Source organism: Mobula hypostoma, chromosome 14 (genome assembly GCF_963921235.1).
Source record: "Mobula hypostoma chromosome 14, sMobHyp1.1, whole genome shotgun sequence".
Lineage (NCBI taxonomy): Eukaryota > Metazoa > Chordata > Chondrichthyes > Myliobatiformes > Myliobatidae > Mobula > Mobula hypostoma.
Window position 1 is genome coordinate 10,845,296 of NC_086110.1, and position 16,550 is coordinate 10,861,845.

Consider the following 16,550-nt stretch of genomic DNA (forward strand, 5'->3'; position numbering starts at 1 on the left):
GTGTGTGTGGGGGTTTGATGTTCTTGCTGCTGTTTGCACAATTTGTTTTTTTCTGTGCGTGGGGGGGTTGTTTTTTTTGTACGGGTTCCATGGTTTCTTTGCTTTTGGCTGTCTGTGGGGAAGACGAATCTCAGGGTTGTATACTGCTTACATACTTTGATAATAATTGTACTTTGTGCTTTCTCAATCATGTAAATACTCTACTGTGAACAAACACTCTCAGATTGCTGGACAAGGGAAAACACTTCATTTTTGATGTTTCCTCTTTAATGACTGGGAAAGCAGAGCTCACAGACATTAATGAATCAGTGTTGCACAAAGCCAAATTCAAGTTGCACAAATGAAGTATGTAGAATGCCTGGGCAAATGCAATTGCCTGGAGCTTGCCGAGCAAGTGTCGAGTCCCCGCAGGAGTCAATTCCTCGCTTCTTTAGTGGCTTCAGTAATTCTCTTCAGGATATTCTTCAGCCTGTCAATGATAGCTGAAAGCAAGAGGAGAAATTGTGTGTGACAAGATGAGAAACACTCAGGAGTTCCTCCGCGCACTCCCTGGGAACAGACAGAGCTTTCAAAGATCTCTTCACACAACAGAATGACCATCGGCTGCTCACTGAGCCACAACAGCTCCCTCAGCTTTGTAATGTGCATTCACCAAAATGGGTCTGATGAGCCTTGGATCACTTCATCTGGAGCTCGTTGTACGCAATGTAACATGTACCATTGGAATATTTCATCAAGATGAACCTTGAGTGTCTCGTTGTTGGCTGCATGTCTAGAGCAGTGGTTCCCAATCGTTCTTATGTCATGAGCACCTACCATTAACTGAGGTTGGGAACCCCTGTTCTAGAGATTTCATTACGTGCCCAGTTTTCAACTGCAATGCATTGTGTTCCAATGCTGCTTAGAATGTGAACACATTCCTTTCATCAAATTGATGATTCTTAACAGTGACTTAAACCGCCTTTAGCCCCTCTCTGCAATATCTTTATGATTGGTGAATAAAAGTGTTCAAAGGATTCTTCTCCCAGGCAGGCAGATTTAATCCTTGGTGGTTCTCGCATGACCCTGGAGAGCTGGCAGACCGGGATTCTCTGACTCGTGGTGCTCCGTGCACTGGCCTGCTTTCAGTACTGCATCAGATGTAGAAGGAAGACATTCAGAGCTGTACCTCTCTGCTTGTGACCTCTGTTTGTCACAGCTCATTATGGGGCTTCGGGCACCATGCACGTTAATTTTTCGTACATGTTTTTGGCCCAGGCAAACTGCAATCTCTCTGTAACTTCCCTAAATCTGCTATTTAGGATCCTCCAGAGCAACACCATTGCCTACCTCCAGCTTTTGGACGCTCAAAGGGGTCAAAGGCACGGCATTCGTCGATCAGCTCACAAAGGTCTTTGGGACAGTCACTTGGCAGAGGCTCACGGACTCGTTTCTCGCAGACTTTGTTATGGATTTCTTGATTGCTGAAACCTGCTCAAGAAAGAAATTTAAGGCAGTTATGCTGGCTCATGAGTCTAAATGCCGTATGACCAGTCTCCTTGCTTCCAACATAAACATCACTAGTGATAAAATGCCACCCAGACTCTGGTCAACCTCACACTGCAGAGTCCAATTCCAAGGGCTTCCTCCACAAATCTTGTGAGGACATCAGAAAAAATGACAAGGCCAGCTTTGTATGTGATGGAACTAAGATAAGCACACTGCCTTGTATGGGCAAGGGAAGAGAAATGGGAGATACACAGATGAAGTAGAGCTGAACTGAATCCTGAGGGTATCAGAAGATGTAAATTGACTAGTCAATTTGGGCAGTGAAGTGGCAAATGTGGTTCAACACTGGGAAATATAAGATTATGCGCTTGGGGAGGTACAGTGGCATGCAAAAGTTTGGGCACCCCCGGTCAAAATTTCTGTTACTGTGAATAGCTAAGCAAGTAAAAGATGACCTGATTTCCAAAAGGCATAAATTTAAAGATGACACATTTCTTTAATATTTTAAGCAAGATTACTTTTTTATTTCCATCTTTTACAGTTTCAAAATAACAAAAAAGGAAAAGGGCCCGAAGCAAAAGGTTTGGGCACCCTGCATGGTCAGTACTTAGTAACACCCCCTTTAGCAAGTATCACAGCTTGTAAACGATTTCTGTAGCCAGCTAAGAGTCTTTCAATTCTTGTTTGGGGGATTTTCACCCATTCTTCCTTGCAAAAGGCTTCCAGTTCTGTGAGATTCTTGGGCCGTCTTGCATGCACTGCTCTTTTAAGGTCTATCCACAGATTTTCGATGATGTTTAGGTCAGGGGACAGTGAGGGTCATGGCAAAACCTTCAGCTTGCGCCTCTTGAGGTAGTCCATTGTGGATTTTGAGGTGTGTTTAGGATCATTATCCTGTTGTAGAAGCCATCCTCTTTTCATCTTCAGCTTTATTTCAGACAGTGTGATGTTTGCTTCCAGAATTTGCTGGTATTTAATTGAATTTATTCTTCCCTCTACCAGTGAAATGTTCCCTGTGCCACTGGCTGCGACACAAGCCCAAAGCATGATCGATCCACCCCTGTGCTTAACAGTTGGAGAGGGGTTCTTTACATGAAATTCTGCACCCTTTTTTCTCCAAACATACCTTTGCTCATTGCAGCCAAAAAGTTCTATTTTAACTTCATCAGTCCACAGGACTTGTTTCCAAGATGCATCAGGCTTGTTTAGATGTTCATTTGCAAACTTTTGACATTGAATTTTGTGGTGAGGATGCCGGAAAGGTTTTATTCTGATGACTCTTCCATGAAGGTCATATTTGTGCAGGTGTCGCTGCACAGTAGAACAGTGCACCACTACTTCAGAGTCTGCTAAATCTTCCTAAAGGTCCTTTGCAGTCAAACGGGGGTTTTGTTTTGCCTTTCTAGCAATCCTACAAGCAGTTCTCTCAGAAAGTTTTCTTGGTCTTCAGACCTCAAATTGACCTCCACTGTTCCTGTTAACTGCCATTTCTTAATTACATTACGAACTGAGGAAACAGCTTTGCTATCTTCTTATAGCCTTCTCCTGCTTTGTGAGCATCATTTATTGTAACTTTCAGAGTGCTAGGCAGCTGCTTAGAGGAGCCCATGGCTGCTGATTGTTGGGACAAAGTTTGAGGAGGCAGGGCATTTATAAAGCTTTGAAATTTGCATTACCTGACCTTTCCTAACGATGACTGTGAACAAGCCATAGCCCTAACAAGCTAATTAAGGTCTGAGACCTTGGTAAAAGTTATCTGAGAGCTCAAATCTCCTGGGGTGCCCAAACTTTTGCATGGTGCTCCTTTCCTTTTTTTCACTCCAAAATTGTACAAAACAAAAATAATACACTAATCTTGTTTAAAATGTTGAAAAGAATGTTTCATCTTTAACTTTATGACTTTTGGAGATCAGTTCATCTTCTATTTACTTAACTATTCACAGTAACAGAAATTTTGACCAGGGTGCCCAAACTTTTGCATGCCACTGTATAACGAAGTAAGGGAATATACAAGATATACTGTCAGGCAATATTCAGAAACAAAAGGATATTGAAGTGTATGTCTGCAGATCCCTAAATAGAACAGTAAGGTAGAGAAAAGGAAGAAGAATAATTTTCTTTATTAGCCAAGGTACAGAATATATGAGCAGGGAGAATATGCTAAACGACATGGCCACAGCTTGGATATTGTTACCAGTGCTTATCACACACCACAGAAAAGATGTGATTGTGCTGGAGAAGATGCACACAGGAAACATATAAGGATATTGGACATTTCTAGCTACGAGGAGAGATTTAATAAACGGGCTGTTTTCTTTCGGAGGAAGACACCGAGTAGAGAATTGAGGTATGTACATTAAAAAGCATTAGATTGGAGTAACAGGAAGAATCTATTTTCTTTAATTGATAGAAGGGTGATATAGAAGTAATTTTTCATAAAGAGATATGGAATTCACTGGTGGAAGGATGCTGGAGGAGAAACCGTCTTCACATTTAAACAGAAGAGCTGTGACTTTGAGGGTTACAGAACAAGTGCTGGAATTGTGTTTACTCTGGGAAACTTTTCTTCAACTGGCACAGGTACAATGAGCAGAATGGCCTTCAGTGTAATAAATTTTAAAGGATTTTCAGGGGGCGGGGCTGGGGCTAGGGGGCTAGGGCTAGTGGGCAGGGGGCTGGGGGCTGGGGGCTGCGGCTGGGGGGGCAGGGGGCGGGGGGATTGTTTGCATTGCAGGAATTCCAAGGATGTGGCAGAATGAGATGAGTGCAAGGAATAGGGTCCATTTAGTGGGTAGTGGTAATGATGGGGGGTGAGACTGAGTGTGAGAGGAGCAAGTGATGAGCATGCTGAGATAGCTAGTTAGGCTAAACTAAGATAGGTGAAATACAGAAAATTTTACTTGTTACCTTTGAATGGTGCTTTACGGCTGGCAATCTCCCAAAGAACAATCCCGAAACTGAAAGGAAAAAGAAATAAATACCAAATACTCAGTAACCTTGAGCAGTAAGGGTTCTGTGAATAACTATAATATTAATACGATGCACATTTTCTCCTTTGTACTAATACATCACCCAAATAGACATAAATATTTGTCCTATAAAATTCCATAAGCATGAACATGCATTCATAAACACATTGAGCTTTGACCAGACATCGGAAGCTTGGAGAGGAGGGGACTTCAATCAGATCCACTGCTCGAGGATAAAAGCCGCTGTAGCATAATAGAGTGACCAATTGGGGTTGGGGAGTGATTAGTAAGAGCAAATTAAAGGAAGGCATGGGCAAGCAGCCATTGTCTGAGTGGGCATAGTCACAGTAGTGATCTTAAGACTTTGAGGCTTCACTCACAGAAAGCAAAGGAAAGAAAAGCTCAAGTTCTTTTCCTTCTCTTCTTCGTATCTGCTCAGCTAGGACAATAGAGATGCCAGGCAGGATGGTGAAGTGCTCCAATTGTGGGAGGTGCAAAAGCAGGGAGACCTCCAGTATCCCTGACAACAGGGAAAAGAAGGAACCATTTGACATAACCTGTCTGGAAGCTGATCATTGCATTTATGTTCAGAATCAGAATCAGGTTTCATATCACCGGCATATATGTTCATTAACGTTATGGCAGCAGTACAGTGAAATACATGATAAATAAATATTGAGAACAAAAAAACTGAGTTGCATTCAGTATATATATATATGTCTATTAAATAGTTAAATAATGAGAAGACGGAATATCCTGGGTGGTGGGGGTCTTAGTGATGGTTTACGCAGATATTGATCAGTTCCTCAATGTGTACATGTACAGTAAAATTCCGATAACAGGAATCCCATGGTTTGGACATTTTGATGTTTGACATCTGGCTCTCAAGTGCTGATTCTAATGCTGCTTTTAACGTAGAAGGATCCTAGTTCCTGTTCTCCCTTTAAACTTACCAACGGCCTGGTCCTGTCATGCCCTTGAACTCAATCTCTCTGAGGCCTGTCTCCCACACTCTCTTGAAACTCACTGGCTGCTTTTCTCTGCTCTTTCTTGAAACTCACTAGATTCCTTTCCTACACTCTATCTAAACTTAAAAGGTAGTCTGCACCAGTTATTATTCTACTGCAAAACATTACAAAAATGTGCATTAAAATTAATGAATTGCAACAACATCCAACAGTTTGGAAATCTTTCAGTTTAGCATTATCAACGGCTTGACTATGACAGATTAATGGACTTACACTGCTTGGTGATATATTTGTTAGAAAAGAATTCAAGATGGGTCTTGGGGCCAACCTAATTAAGGTGCAGACCTGGGATTGTAAATCAGTGGATAGCGAGGACTGGATATAAGACTGTGATTGAGAACATAGCAATTATTGTCAATGAGATTCCAGCTTAATGCAAAATAGCTTCACAGTCCTGAGTTTCTATTCTGAACTAATTCAATAACAGCCAGATAGTTCATTATATGTTGATCCCTGATAATCTGTTTTAAAGTAAATGATTCATATAGCAGAATGAATCTTTGTTAACTTCTGATATGACCTTTAAAAACTAAATACAGTATATCGCTCTCTGTTACACACCAATCTAATACTGTTGCAATATGATTTCAATTAAAGGTCAACCTCCATTTACATTAGGGGTTCCCAACCTGGGGTCCATGGCAAAAAAAAAAAGGTTGGGAATACCCACAGGCTTGGCTCAGATAATATCTGTATCTAGTGTGATTTGTGCATCACCTTCTCCTGCTTAATCTCTTACCTGTACACCTCACAGGGTTTGTCATACTTGTAATTGATGTCACTCATTTGTTGTGGTGAGATGTACGGTAGCAACTGGGATTTCTGGCTTGAGGTGTCAATTTGTTGGATGGAGGTCTCCGTCTTGGCTAAGTCCATGCCCCCCAGCTGAACAAATGAAGAGACAAAGAATACCACAATATTTATTTCTGCTCCTGAGCGATCCAGATATGAAGACTGAAGTTAATTTTAATGGTGGATGCTTGTGATTATATCAATTAACCTTCACTCGGAGGCCGTGGTCAACCAGGAATCTGGTGCTGTCAATAGAACAGTGAAGTTTGAACTTCTCAGTTGATTGGTGCAACCTGCAATGAAGCAAAGCACAACAGTTGACAGTAAACAGAGGCCTCCATTCAACAGCTCGATGAAGATGGAGAGTCTTTATGTTCTTTTACCTCACAAGGTATGTAGACTAAACAAGGAGGTGGCTGAGAAAGTGACGAGGCAATTTTTCTATTAATCCTGACACAAAAACGTAATCAAACAATGTCACATCCACTTATAGCTACTTAAAACAGCAGCCATTCTCTGCTGATGAGAAAATCCGCGGGAAATCCAAGAAACACCCACAAAATGCCGGAGGAACTTGCCTTGAAACTGGAGGAACCGTAGAGGACCTGTTGGTCCATAGCCTCCTCTACCGCCATGATGAAGCCACACTCAGGTTGGAAGAGCAACACCATATATACCGTCTGGGTAGCCTCCAACCTGATGACATGAACATCCATTTCTCGAACTTCCGGTAATGGACCCCCCGCCCACCCCGAACATTTCCATTCCCATTTCCCTCTCTCACCTCATCTCCTTAGGTGCCCATTACCTCCCTCTGGTGCTCCTCCCCTTTCCCTTTCTTCCATGGGCTTCTACCCTCTCCTATCAGATTCCCCCTTCTCTCGCACTTTATCTCTTTCACCTGTCAGCTTCCCAGCTCTTTACTTTGCCGCTCCCCCTCTCCCAGTTTAACCTATCACCTTCCACCTTGTACTTCTTCCTCCCCTCCCCCCACCTTCTTGCTGTAACTTCTCATCTTTTTTTCCAGTTCTGATGAATCATTCTCTTCTGCCGACAATATAATCAGAATTTCCTTGTTTATTCCATGTTCCTTGTGATGTAAAAGAACATAAATGCTTTCCATCTTTATCGTGATTGACTGTGGGCACATTCCTGCTGAGTGGAAACCTCCAAAAAGGAATGCACCTCTATGGGATTCAAGGGGTGAAAAGAAGATAGAGACGAAAGATTAGCTTTATTTGTCACATGTACATCGGAACATCAAAATATACACTGAAATGCATCATTTGCATCAAATTAAATCAGTGAGGATTGTGCTGAGCAGCCTGCCAATATAGCATACCCACAACTCATTGATCCTAACCGTGCATATTTGGAATGTGGGAGGAAATGGGAGCCCTGGAGGAAACCCACACGGTGATGGGGATAACGTAGAAACTCCTTACAGACGGCGGCGGGAATGAAACCCTGATCTTACAGCTGGCGTGCTGTAAAGTGTTGTGCTAACTGCTACACATGTGGGTTGGCGTTACATAAAAATCATGATATGGATGGTTCTCTAGGAATGTAACCCTTCATACCACGGGGGGGTGGGTGGGGGTACACTGTACAGGCAAGTTGTACAACAGTGAGTGCAGGTGAGCAGCCACAAAGCGGATGATTTGAACGCAAGGCCAAGCTCCAGGAGGAGGTGATAGCTGTTTCTCAGCCAGGTCTCAGAACAAAGGACATCTTCCAACGCTCCTGTAAAATCCTTCCTTCACTATCAGAGAGTGTTGATTCGACTCCATCTTCAGTAACACCCTTTCCTGAGCTGATTATGATTTTAAATGTTTTTCTCACAGCAATGATTTAGGAATTTATAGGATTTTGTAGGACATTCAATCCCTTGACCCTTTCCATTATTCCTATAGATCAAAGCTAACATTTACCTCAGTTTGTTGACCTGGGTTCTCTCTACTTCCCTTCATGAAGTTATACAATAAAAAAACTTTTGGACTTGGACTTAAAATTCCATTGACCTGTATTCACAGCTTTGTGGGTTTAATATTCAAGATTTCAACTAATCTTTTGGGTGAGAATGAGTTTTGGTGAGTCTTTGTTTTGTTCTGTTTTGTTCATTTTTTTGTGCAGGAGAAGGGACATGGGGTCGATGCGCCTGATCTACTTTTGTGGGGATTTTAGGGTCAATGTGCCTGATATGTTTTTGTGGAGATTTGAAGGTCCATGTGCTTGATCTGTTTTGTTCATTTTTTTTGTGAGAGAGGAGGGATTTGGGGGTCGATGTGCCTGATACATTTTGTTTGCATTTTTTGTGTGGGTGGAGGGATTTTGGGTTCGATGTGCCTATTCTGTTTTTGTTATTTTTTTTGTGGGGAGGTGGGATTTTGGGGGTTGATGATCATGCTGCTTTTCTTTTCATTCTTGGTTTCCTGGCTACCCGTTGAATTGAAGAATTTCAGAGTTGTATACTTTGATAATAAATGAATCTTTGAGAATGTGCTTTCTAATGTCATTGCTAAAAGGTCCAGGTCTATTTCTTATCTTAGATTCCCAAAGCAGAATAAGTAGTTTTCTTAATAAAATTTCCATCCCATTTGAAACATTTTGATGGCATTATAACCTACCTTCAAACATCTTTCCTTTTAGTTGGTGCTGCTTCTCTTCTGAGAAGCTCCTGGAATATTCTAATAATTTTAGTAGATCCGTGGCTACAAGAACAGGAGAGTTGGTAGATGCCGGAAGTCCAGAGTAACACACACAAAATGCCGGAGGAATTCAGCAAGTCAGGTAGCATTTATTAGGAGGAATGATATCTTGTACTTTCAGATTCATTCTTCTCAGCCCTTTATCTCTTCCATCTATCACCTCCCAGCTTCTCACTTCATCCCCCCTCCCCCACCAACCCACCTTACCCCTCACCTGGCTTCACCTGCCAACTTGTAGTCCTTCCCCTCTCCCACCTTCTGATTCTGGCTTCTTCCTCCTTTCCAGTCCTGATGAAAGGCCATGACCTGAAATGTTGACTGTTTATTCCTCCCCACAGTTGCTGTTGAGTTCCTCCAGCTTTTTTTGTGTGTGTCCACGGTTATGAGTTCCTTATGTAGGCTCGGTGCCATCACTTTGGAGTGAGTCAGTATCCTAAAGTAATATCTACATTCTGTGTTTGGCAAACCCAGGGATGAACAACTCTGCTAAGCTGCAGCATTATCTCTCCATTCTCCAGTGATAAGAAAGGCTACCTGTACAAGCCACTGGCAGCATCCAGTGCCATGTGAACACGACTCTGCCAGCTGAGATGCCACTTGCCTTCCAGAACGCTGCGCAGGCACCCCAGCTCACAATACTCCATCACAATCAGGAACTCAGGGGTGGCACCTGATGGGAAAACCAGTATGGCAATCAGTCTGAGACTTGCTGAGATTTGGTGACTGGACAGAAACTAAACATGGTTTGTGTGCTGGTGTTATGAATCCTGTTGCGCTTGTCCCATCTATAAGTACTTCCTGACTCAATAAAATCTTATTTTATTTGAAAGCTCAGTTTATATTGATCCAGCTTGGGGTGAGTGTGTTGCCCTGGCCTGAGCCTTGCAACCATTCACATGGTTGTTCTGTTAAGTCTCGTGTAGACACTGCTTTAGAGTGTGAATTAGGAACCAAAATCTGAAGACTTTGTCCAGAGAGCAACCATAATTTTACCCTTCTTCCTCAAATGGAATATATTAGAACCTGCGTTATCCATGTTTGATGTACCTGCTGCTTATCTTCTCTATTTTTATCCTTTCCATTTCATCTACCACCTGGGAATACAGAGCTAAGTATTGTTTAGTACCCGAGTGTGGCATTCCGTGATCTGCTTTTTCATTCCAAATTGGCCCCTCTTTTTAAAGCCCTGTAGAATTTAAATGTCTATAAAAGACAAACTGCAAATACAATAATAATTATAAACAAATAATACTGGGAACTTGAGTTCTGCAGTCTTTGAAAGTGAGTCCATAGGTCATGGAATGAGTTCAGAGTTGAGGTGAGTGAAGTTATCTACTCTGGTGCAGGAAGAACTCTGACGGCTGTAGGGTAATAACTGTCCCTGAACCTGGCCATGCTGGACCCAAGGCTTCTGTACTTCCTTTCACAGGATGATTTGCTGGTGAAATGATATTTCACAGGCTAATCATCCTTGCACTTGTTTCTGTCAGAAAAAAGAATACTCAATGAAGATCTTTAATGGACACTTCTGACACTTTCCTGGGATCGAGTATGCACCTAATTAGGTTACCTTTTGAGCAACACTCATTATTTCCCCTTTCTGGTACGTTCTAGAGTTTCAGGGTGCAACCTACAACAGTTATGGTTGAACAAGGCGCTACTTTATTACTTTTCTTACACTCAGGGGAACACTCTGCTGTCAGCAGGAAACCTGAGGGATGGATCTTGCCAACATGAACATTGCCACTCACACAATTGCACTTCCCAAGTAAGGCGGCGGTGGCCAGATACAATAGGAGCAACAGAGGTCCTGTCAAGATGAGATTCTGCTGCCTTCTGTTCTGGGGTGCACGGCAGTACAAACCAAACAGATGGAGTGACTTCATCATCATCTGCTACACACTACACGGTCCTACAATACCACCAAGGGCAGCCACTGCCAGAGGAGTGGAGCAGGGAGAGCCATGAGAAGCAACAGAGGCAAGAGGTGCAGGGGAGAGGAGCAGGGGAGAGGAGCAGGGGAGAGGAGCAGGGGAGAGGTGCCATTTATCAGGGATATCCCTCAGGCTCATTTCTCAGCAGAGCAGAAGGGGGAGACATGACATAACGACACTAAAGGAACACTATCAAGAAGCTTCTTATAAAGATTTCTACAAATTGTAGTCCCAGTGATAACCTCCTTTACACCTCAACAACCAGCAACAACAGCACAGCAGTAACTTGGCAGGGGAGTCCAGCCGAGACTTAACAGCACCCATAACCTGCCTGCTATTTAATTAGGGTGGAGACCTTGATGAAATGGAGGAAGAGGACGATATGTAATGTCACATGACTAGCTATGTTGAAACTGGCGTGGAGGACAAGATTCCAAAAGCTACTATAGCAATGCAGTAAATACAAATGACTACAGTTCATCTTGATCACTCTTCATCATAACACAACAGTGGGGTTGTAAGAGTTGCCGACTAACTGCGCTAATGAATCTCTGTGTCTTTAATCTCTCCTCCTGCTGCACTGATCTTGGCCCATGAGTGATTTTAATCTCCTATCTAGCCCATGGTTCTGAATGTTAATGCTGCAAGGACTAAGGCAGCAGCATATTAGAATGCCTGAATATCCATATGAGCCAATGGGGTAATTCTAAACTTCATTTTCACAGTCAAATGAGATAGGTGGGCTGGAAAGCAAGTAATAAATGAAAGAGATTTCAGTTGGAAACAGCACCCAAACAAAAATCAAAACAGTTTTCATTTAAATTTCCCAAATTACAACAATTATAAAATTACGTTTCAAAACTACTTTGTTGGCAGTGAAGTGTTTTGGCAGGTTCTGAATTGTGAAAGGTGCTTTTTAAAGCCAAATCCTTCTTTCCTGAGAACTCATTAAAAATTCATGCCTGGGACTAGCTTACCCCTTTGATCAATGCAGATTCCATAAATTCGCACGATATTTGGGGATTCAAAGTGCTTCATGGTCTCAGCCTCTTTGTGAAAAACATTGCGTATTTTCCTGTAGGGGAAGGAAGAAAGCACCAAGCCATCAATCCTTGCATTCCTGTGAGTGTGAAGCATTAAATTCAACTCAATTCTGTTTTGTTATCCATACTCACTCCACATTGGATGATCCAGCATTAACAAAACGTTTAATGGCTACTGGAAATTTGTGCAACGTTCCTTTGTAATATCTGTAATTGTTAGTTTTCAGAAAGGGCTTGCTCTCTATTTCAATGCTCTCTGGGTTTAATTCCAGAATTCCCTGCACTGGGTGAACAGAAGTTTTCGATTGGTCTACAAGAGAAGAGAGACACGTCAACACCAGACCTGGATAACCAGTGGAAAACATGTTCTTCATACTTTTGCTAATTTGGTCAATATTCCCAGGACAAATACGTTATATGCAGGATGCTGCTCCCTCAACTCAATAGTCTATCATTATCTCCAAAAGCTCGAAAGATGAGAGCACAAGTCCAGGCAAATGCAACCATTCTTGTGCAGTACTTTGACACAACTTGTCAACCTTCACCATCGTTGGATTGAAATCCTGGAGTTCTTTACACCACAACATTAAAGGTTCAAACGTTCATTTTGTGATTCAGGTATGTATGCAGAATACAATGCTGAGATTTGACTTCTCCAGGTAGCCCAAAAATACAGAAAACCATAGGAGTAGTTGAAAGATATCAATTACCCCCCACACAAAAGAAAAAACTAACATACCCCCAAACCACCCCCAGCCCTTCCCTCACACGAAAACTGACAGATCACCCACAAGGAGAAACAACAGCAAGGACATCAAACCCCAAAACCCCAGCCCACCAATCAGCAACAAGAAGGAATGGGCGAGAACACGAAAAGAATGCGGTAGTTATAGGGGACTCCATTGTAAGGGGGACGGACAAGAGATTCTGCGAGCCGGACAAGGATACCCGGATGGTGTGTTGCCTCCCTGGTGCCAAGGTACGGGATGTCTCAGATCGAGTCCAGAGTATGCTGAGGAGAGAGGGCGAGCAGCCGGAAGTCTTGGTACATGTTGGTACCAATGACATAGACAGAAAAAGAGAGGAGGTCCTGAAGAAAGATTACTGGGAGCTAGGAAGAAAATTGAAAAGCCGGACCTCCAGAGTAATAATATCAGGATTGCTGCCCGAGCTGCACGCTAATGATGGTAAGAACAGCAAAATTAAGCGGATGAATGTGTGGCTAAGTAACTGGTGCAGGGGGCAGGGTTTCAAATTCTTGAATCATTGGGATCTATTTTGGGGAAGGTATGACTTGAACAAAAAAGATGGATTACACCTAAACTCAAAAGGTACTAATATCCTAGCGGGATTGTTTAATATAGCTGTTAGGGAGGGTTTAAACTAAGTTGGCAAGGGGAAGGAAACCAAGGTGTTAGGATCGAGGAAGAGGAAAATAGAAATAAGTCAACAATACTGTGCAGCAAAGATGGTAAGAAGGACAGGCCGGTGAATATACAGGATAATTTGCTGCAAAATAGATATATAGCACAAGTGGCAACAGGTACCGATCTAAATGTATTGTACTTAAATGCACGCAGCATTAGAAATAAAGTGGATGACCTTGCTGCACAGCTGCAGGTTAAAAGGTATGACATTGTGGCCATCACCGAGTCATGGCTAAATGATGTATGTGATTGGGAACTGAATATCCCAGGATACACAGTGTACAGGAAGGATAGGAAGGTGGCGTGGCCCTGATGGTAAGTAACGATATCAAATCAATAGAAAGAAGGGACATAGGATCAGAAGAGGTAGAATCCTTATGGGTAGAATTAAGAAATGGCAAGGGTAAAAAGACACTAATAGCAGTTATATTCAGGCCTCCAAACAGCAGTCGGGATGTGGACTACAAGTTGCAGCTGGAAATAGAAAAAGCATGTCAGAAGGACAATGTCAAGATAATTATGGGGGATTTTAATATGAAAGTGGATTGGGAAAGTCGGGAAGGTAATGGATCTCAGGAGAGAGAGTTTGTAGAATGCCTATAGGATGGCTTTTTGGAGCAACTTGTCCAGAAGCCCACCAGGGGACTGGCTGTTTTGGATTGGGTGCTGTGTAACGAACCTGAGGCAATTAGGGAGCTGGAGGTAAAGGAACCTCTTGGAAGTAGGGATCATAATATGATTGAGTTCAGTTTCAAATTTGAAAAGGAGAAGCTGGTATCAGGTGTATCGATATTTCAGTGGAACAGGGGAAATTACAGTGGTATGAGAGAGGAACTGGCCCAAGTCAATTGGAAAAGTAATCTAAATGGAGGGACGGCAGAGCAGAATTGGATGAAATTCCTACAAGAAATAAGGAAAATGCAGGAAAAATATATTCCAAAAAAAAAAAGAAAATCATGAATGGAAAAATGGCACAAACGTGGCTAACAAGAGAGGTTAAGGCAAAAATAAAAGCAAAAGAAACTGCGTACAAGGAAGCAAAAATTAGTGGGAAAAATGAGGACCGGAAGACCTTCAAAAACTTACAGAAAGAAACTAAGAAAGTTATTAAGAAAGAAAAGATGAATTATGAAAGGAAGTTGGCGATTAACATAAAAAAGGATACTAAGAGTTTTTTTAAATATATGAAGAGTAAAAGAGTGACAAGGGTAGATATGGGACCGATTGAAAATGATGCTGGAGTAATTATAATGGATAACAGAGATGGCGGAGGAACTGAATGAGTATTTTGCATCAGTCTTCACAGTGGAAGACATGAGCAATATACCTGATAACCAGAGGTATCAGGGAATAGAATTAGGTACAGTCAAGATAACTAGAGAGAAAGTGCTTGGGAAGCTAAGTGGACTAAGAATAGATAAGTCTCTCGGCCCGGATGAGGTGCACCCAAGGGTTCTGAAGGAGGTGGCTTTGGAGATTGTGGAAGCATTGGAAATGATCTTCCAGGAATCAATAGACTCTGGTATGGTTCCAGAGGACTGGAAGGTCACAAATGTAGTTCCGCTATTTAACATAGAAACATAGAAACATAGAAAATAGGTGCAGGAGTAGGCCATTCGGCCCTTCGAGCCTGCACCGCCATTTATTATGATCATGGCTGATCATCCAACTCAGAACCCAGCCTTCCCTCCATACCCCCTGACCCCTGTAGCCACAAGGGCCATATCTAACTTCCTTTTAAACATAGCTAATGAACTGGCCTCAACAGTTTGCTGTGGCAGAGAATTTAGACAGGAAGGAGGCAGCAAAAAGAAAATTACAGACCTATTAGTCTAACATCGGTGGTTGGAAAGATATTGGAGTCAATCCTCAAGGATGAGCTTATGAAATACCTCGAGGTGCATGACAAGATAGGCCGAAGCCAGCATGGTTTCATGAAGGGAAGATCCTGCCTTACCAACTTATTGGAATTTTTTGAGGTAACCTCGAATAAGATTGACAAGGGAGAGGCTGTGGATGTTGTGTATTTGGATTTTCAAAAGGCCTTCGATAAGGTGCCGCATATGAGGCTGCTTAATAAGATGAGAGCCCATGGAATTATAGGAAAGATATTGAAATGGGTGGAGCATTGGCTGATAGGCAGAAAGCAAAGGGTGGGAATAAAGGGATCCTATTCTGATTGGGTGTCGGTTATTAGTGGTGTTCCGCAGGGGTCGGTGTTGGGGCCGCTTCTTTTTACGTTGTATATCGATGATTTGGATTATGGATTAAATGGTTTTGTGGCCAAGTTTGCGGATGACACCAAGATAGGTGGAGGAGCAGGAAATGTTGAAGAAACGGAAAGGTTGCAGAGAGACTTAGTCAGTTTAGGAGAGTGGGAAAGGAAATGGCAGATGAGATACAACGTTGACAAATGTACGGTTGTACATTTCGGAAGAAGAAATAATTGGGCAGATTATTATTTAGATGGGGAGAAAATTCAAAAATCGGAAGTGCAAAGGGACTTGGGGGTCCTCGTGCAGGATACCCTAAAGGTTAACCACCAAGTTGGATTGGTGGTAAGGAAAGCGAATGCTATGTTGGCAAGAGGAATAGTGTATAAGAGCAAGGAGGTGTTGATGAGGCTCTATGGGGCATTAGTGAGACCTCATTTGGAATACTGTGTGCAGTTTTGGGCCCCCTATCTTAGAAAGGATGTACTGATGTTGGATAGAGTTCAGAGATTTACGAGGATGATTCCTGGAATGCAGGGGCTAACATATGAGGAGCGTCTGTCGGCTCTTGGATTGTATTCATTAGAGTATAGAAGAATGAGAGGGGATCTCATAGAAACGTTTCGAATGTTGAAAGGGTTGGACAGAGTAGATGTGGAAAGGTTGTTTCCCTTGGTGGGTGAGTCCAGGACAAGAGGTCATAGTCTTAGAATTAGAGGGTACCCAGTTAAAACAGAGATGAGGAGAATTTTTTTTGCCAGAGGGTCGTGGATTTGTGGAATTCGTTGCCACGTATGGCTGCGGAGGCCCGATCATTGAGGGTGTTTAAGGAGATTGACAGGTATCTAATTAGTCAGGGTATCAAGGGATATGGGGAAAAAGTCGGAAATTGGAACTAGATGGGTGAATAGTTTAGCTCATGGGGGAGCTGCGGAGCAGACTCGATGG

At 42.5% G+C, this 16,550-nt stretch overlaps 1 protein-coding gene across 2 annotated transcripts in view; it reads right to left on the reverse strand.

Moving 5' to 3' along the window:
• Positions 1 to 241: 241 nt before the first annotated feature.
• The window catches only part of LOC134356434 (mixed lineage kinase domain-like protein), a 43,051-nt gene continuing 26,742 nt past the window's right edge, over positions 242 to 16,550 (reverse strand). For both annotated transcript variants that reach the window (XM_063067379.1, XM_063067380.1), the window contains exons 4-11: positions 12,095 to 12,272; positions 11,897 to 11,994; positions 9,520 to 9,655; positions 6,486 to 6,570; positions 6,225 to 6,370; positions 4,396 to 4,445; positions 1,330 to 1,470; positions 242 to 482 (exon numbers count right to left, since the gene is read on the reverse strand). In XM_063067379.1, coding sequence (XP_062923449.1) covers positions 415 to 482; positions 1,330 to 1,470; positions 4,396 to 4,445; positions 6,225 to 6,370; positions 6,486 to 6,570; positions 9,520 to 9,655; positions 11,897 to 11,994; positions 12,095 to 12,272 — 902 coding nt within the window. In that variant the 3' untranslated portion in view covers positions 242 to 414. The remainder of the gene's footprint in view (positions 483 to 1,329; positions 1,471 to 4,395; positions 4,446 to 6,224; positions 6,371 to 6,485; positions 6,571 to 9,519; positions 9,656 to 11,896; positions 11,995 to 12,094; positions 12,273 to 16,550) is intronic.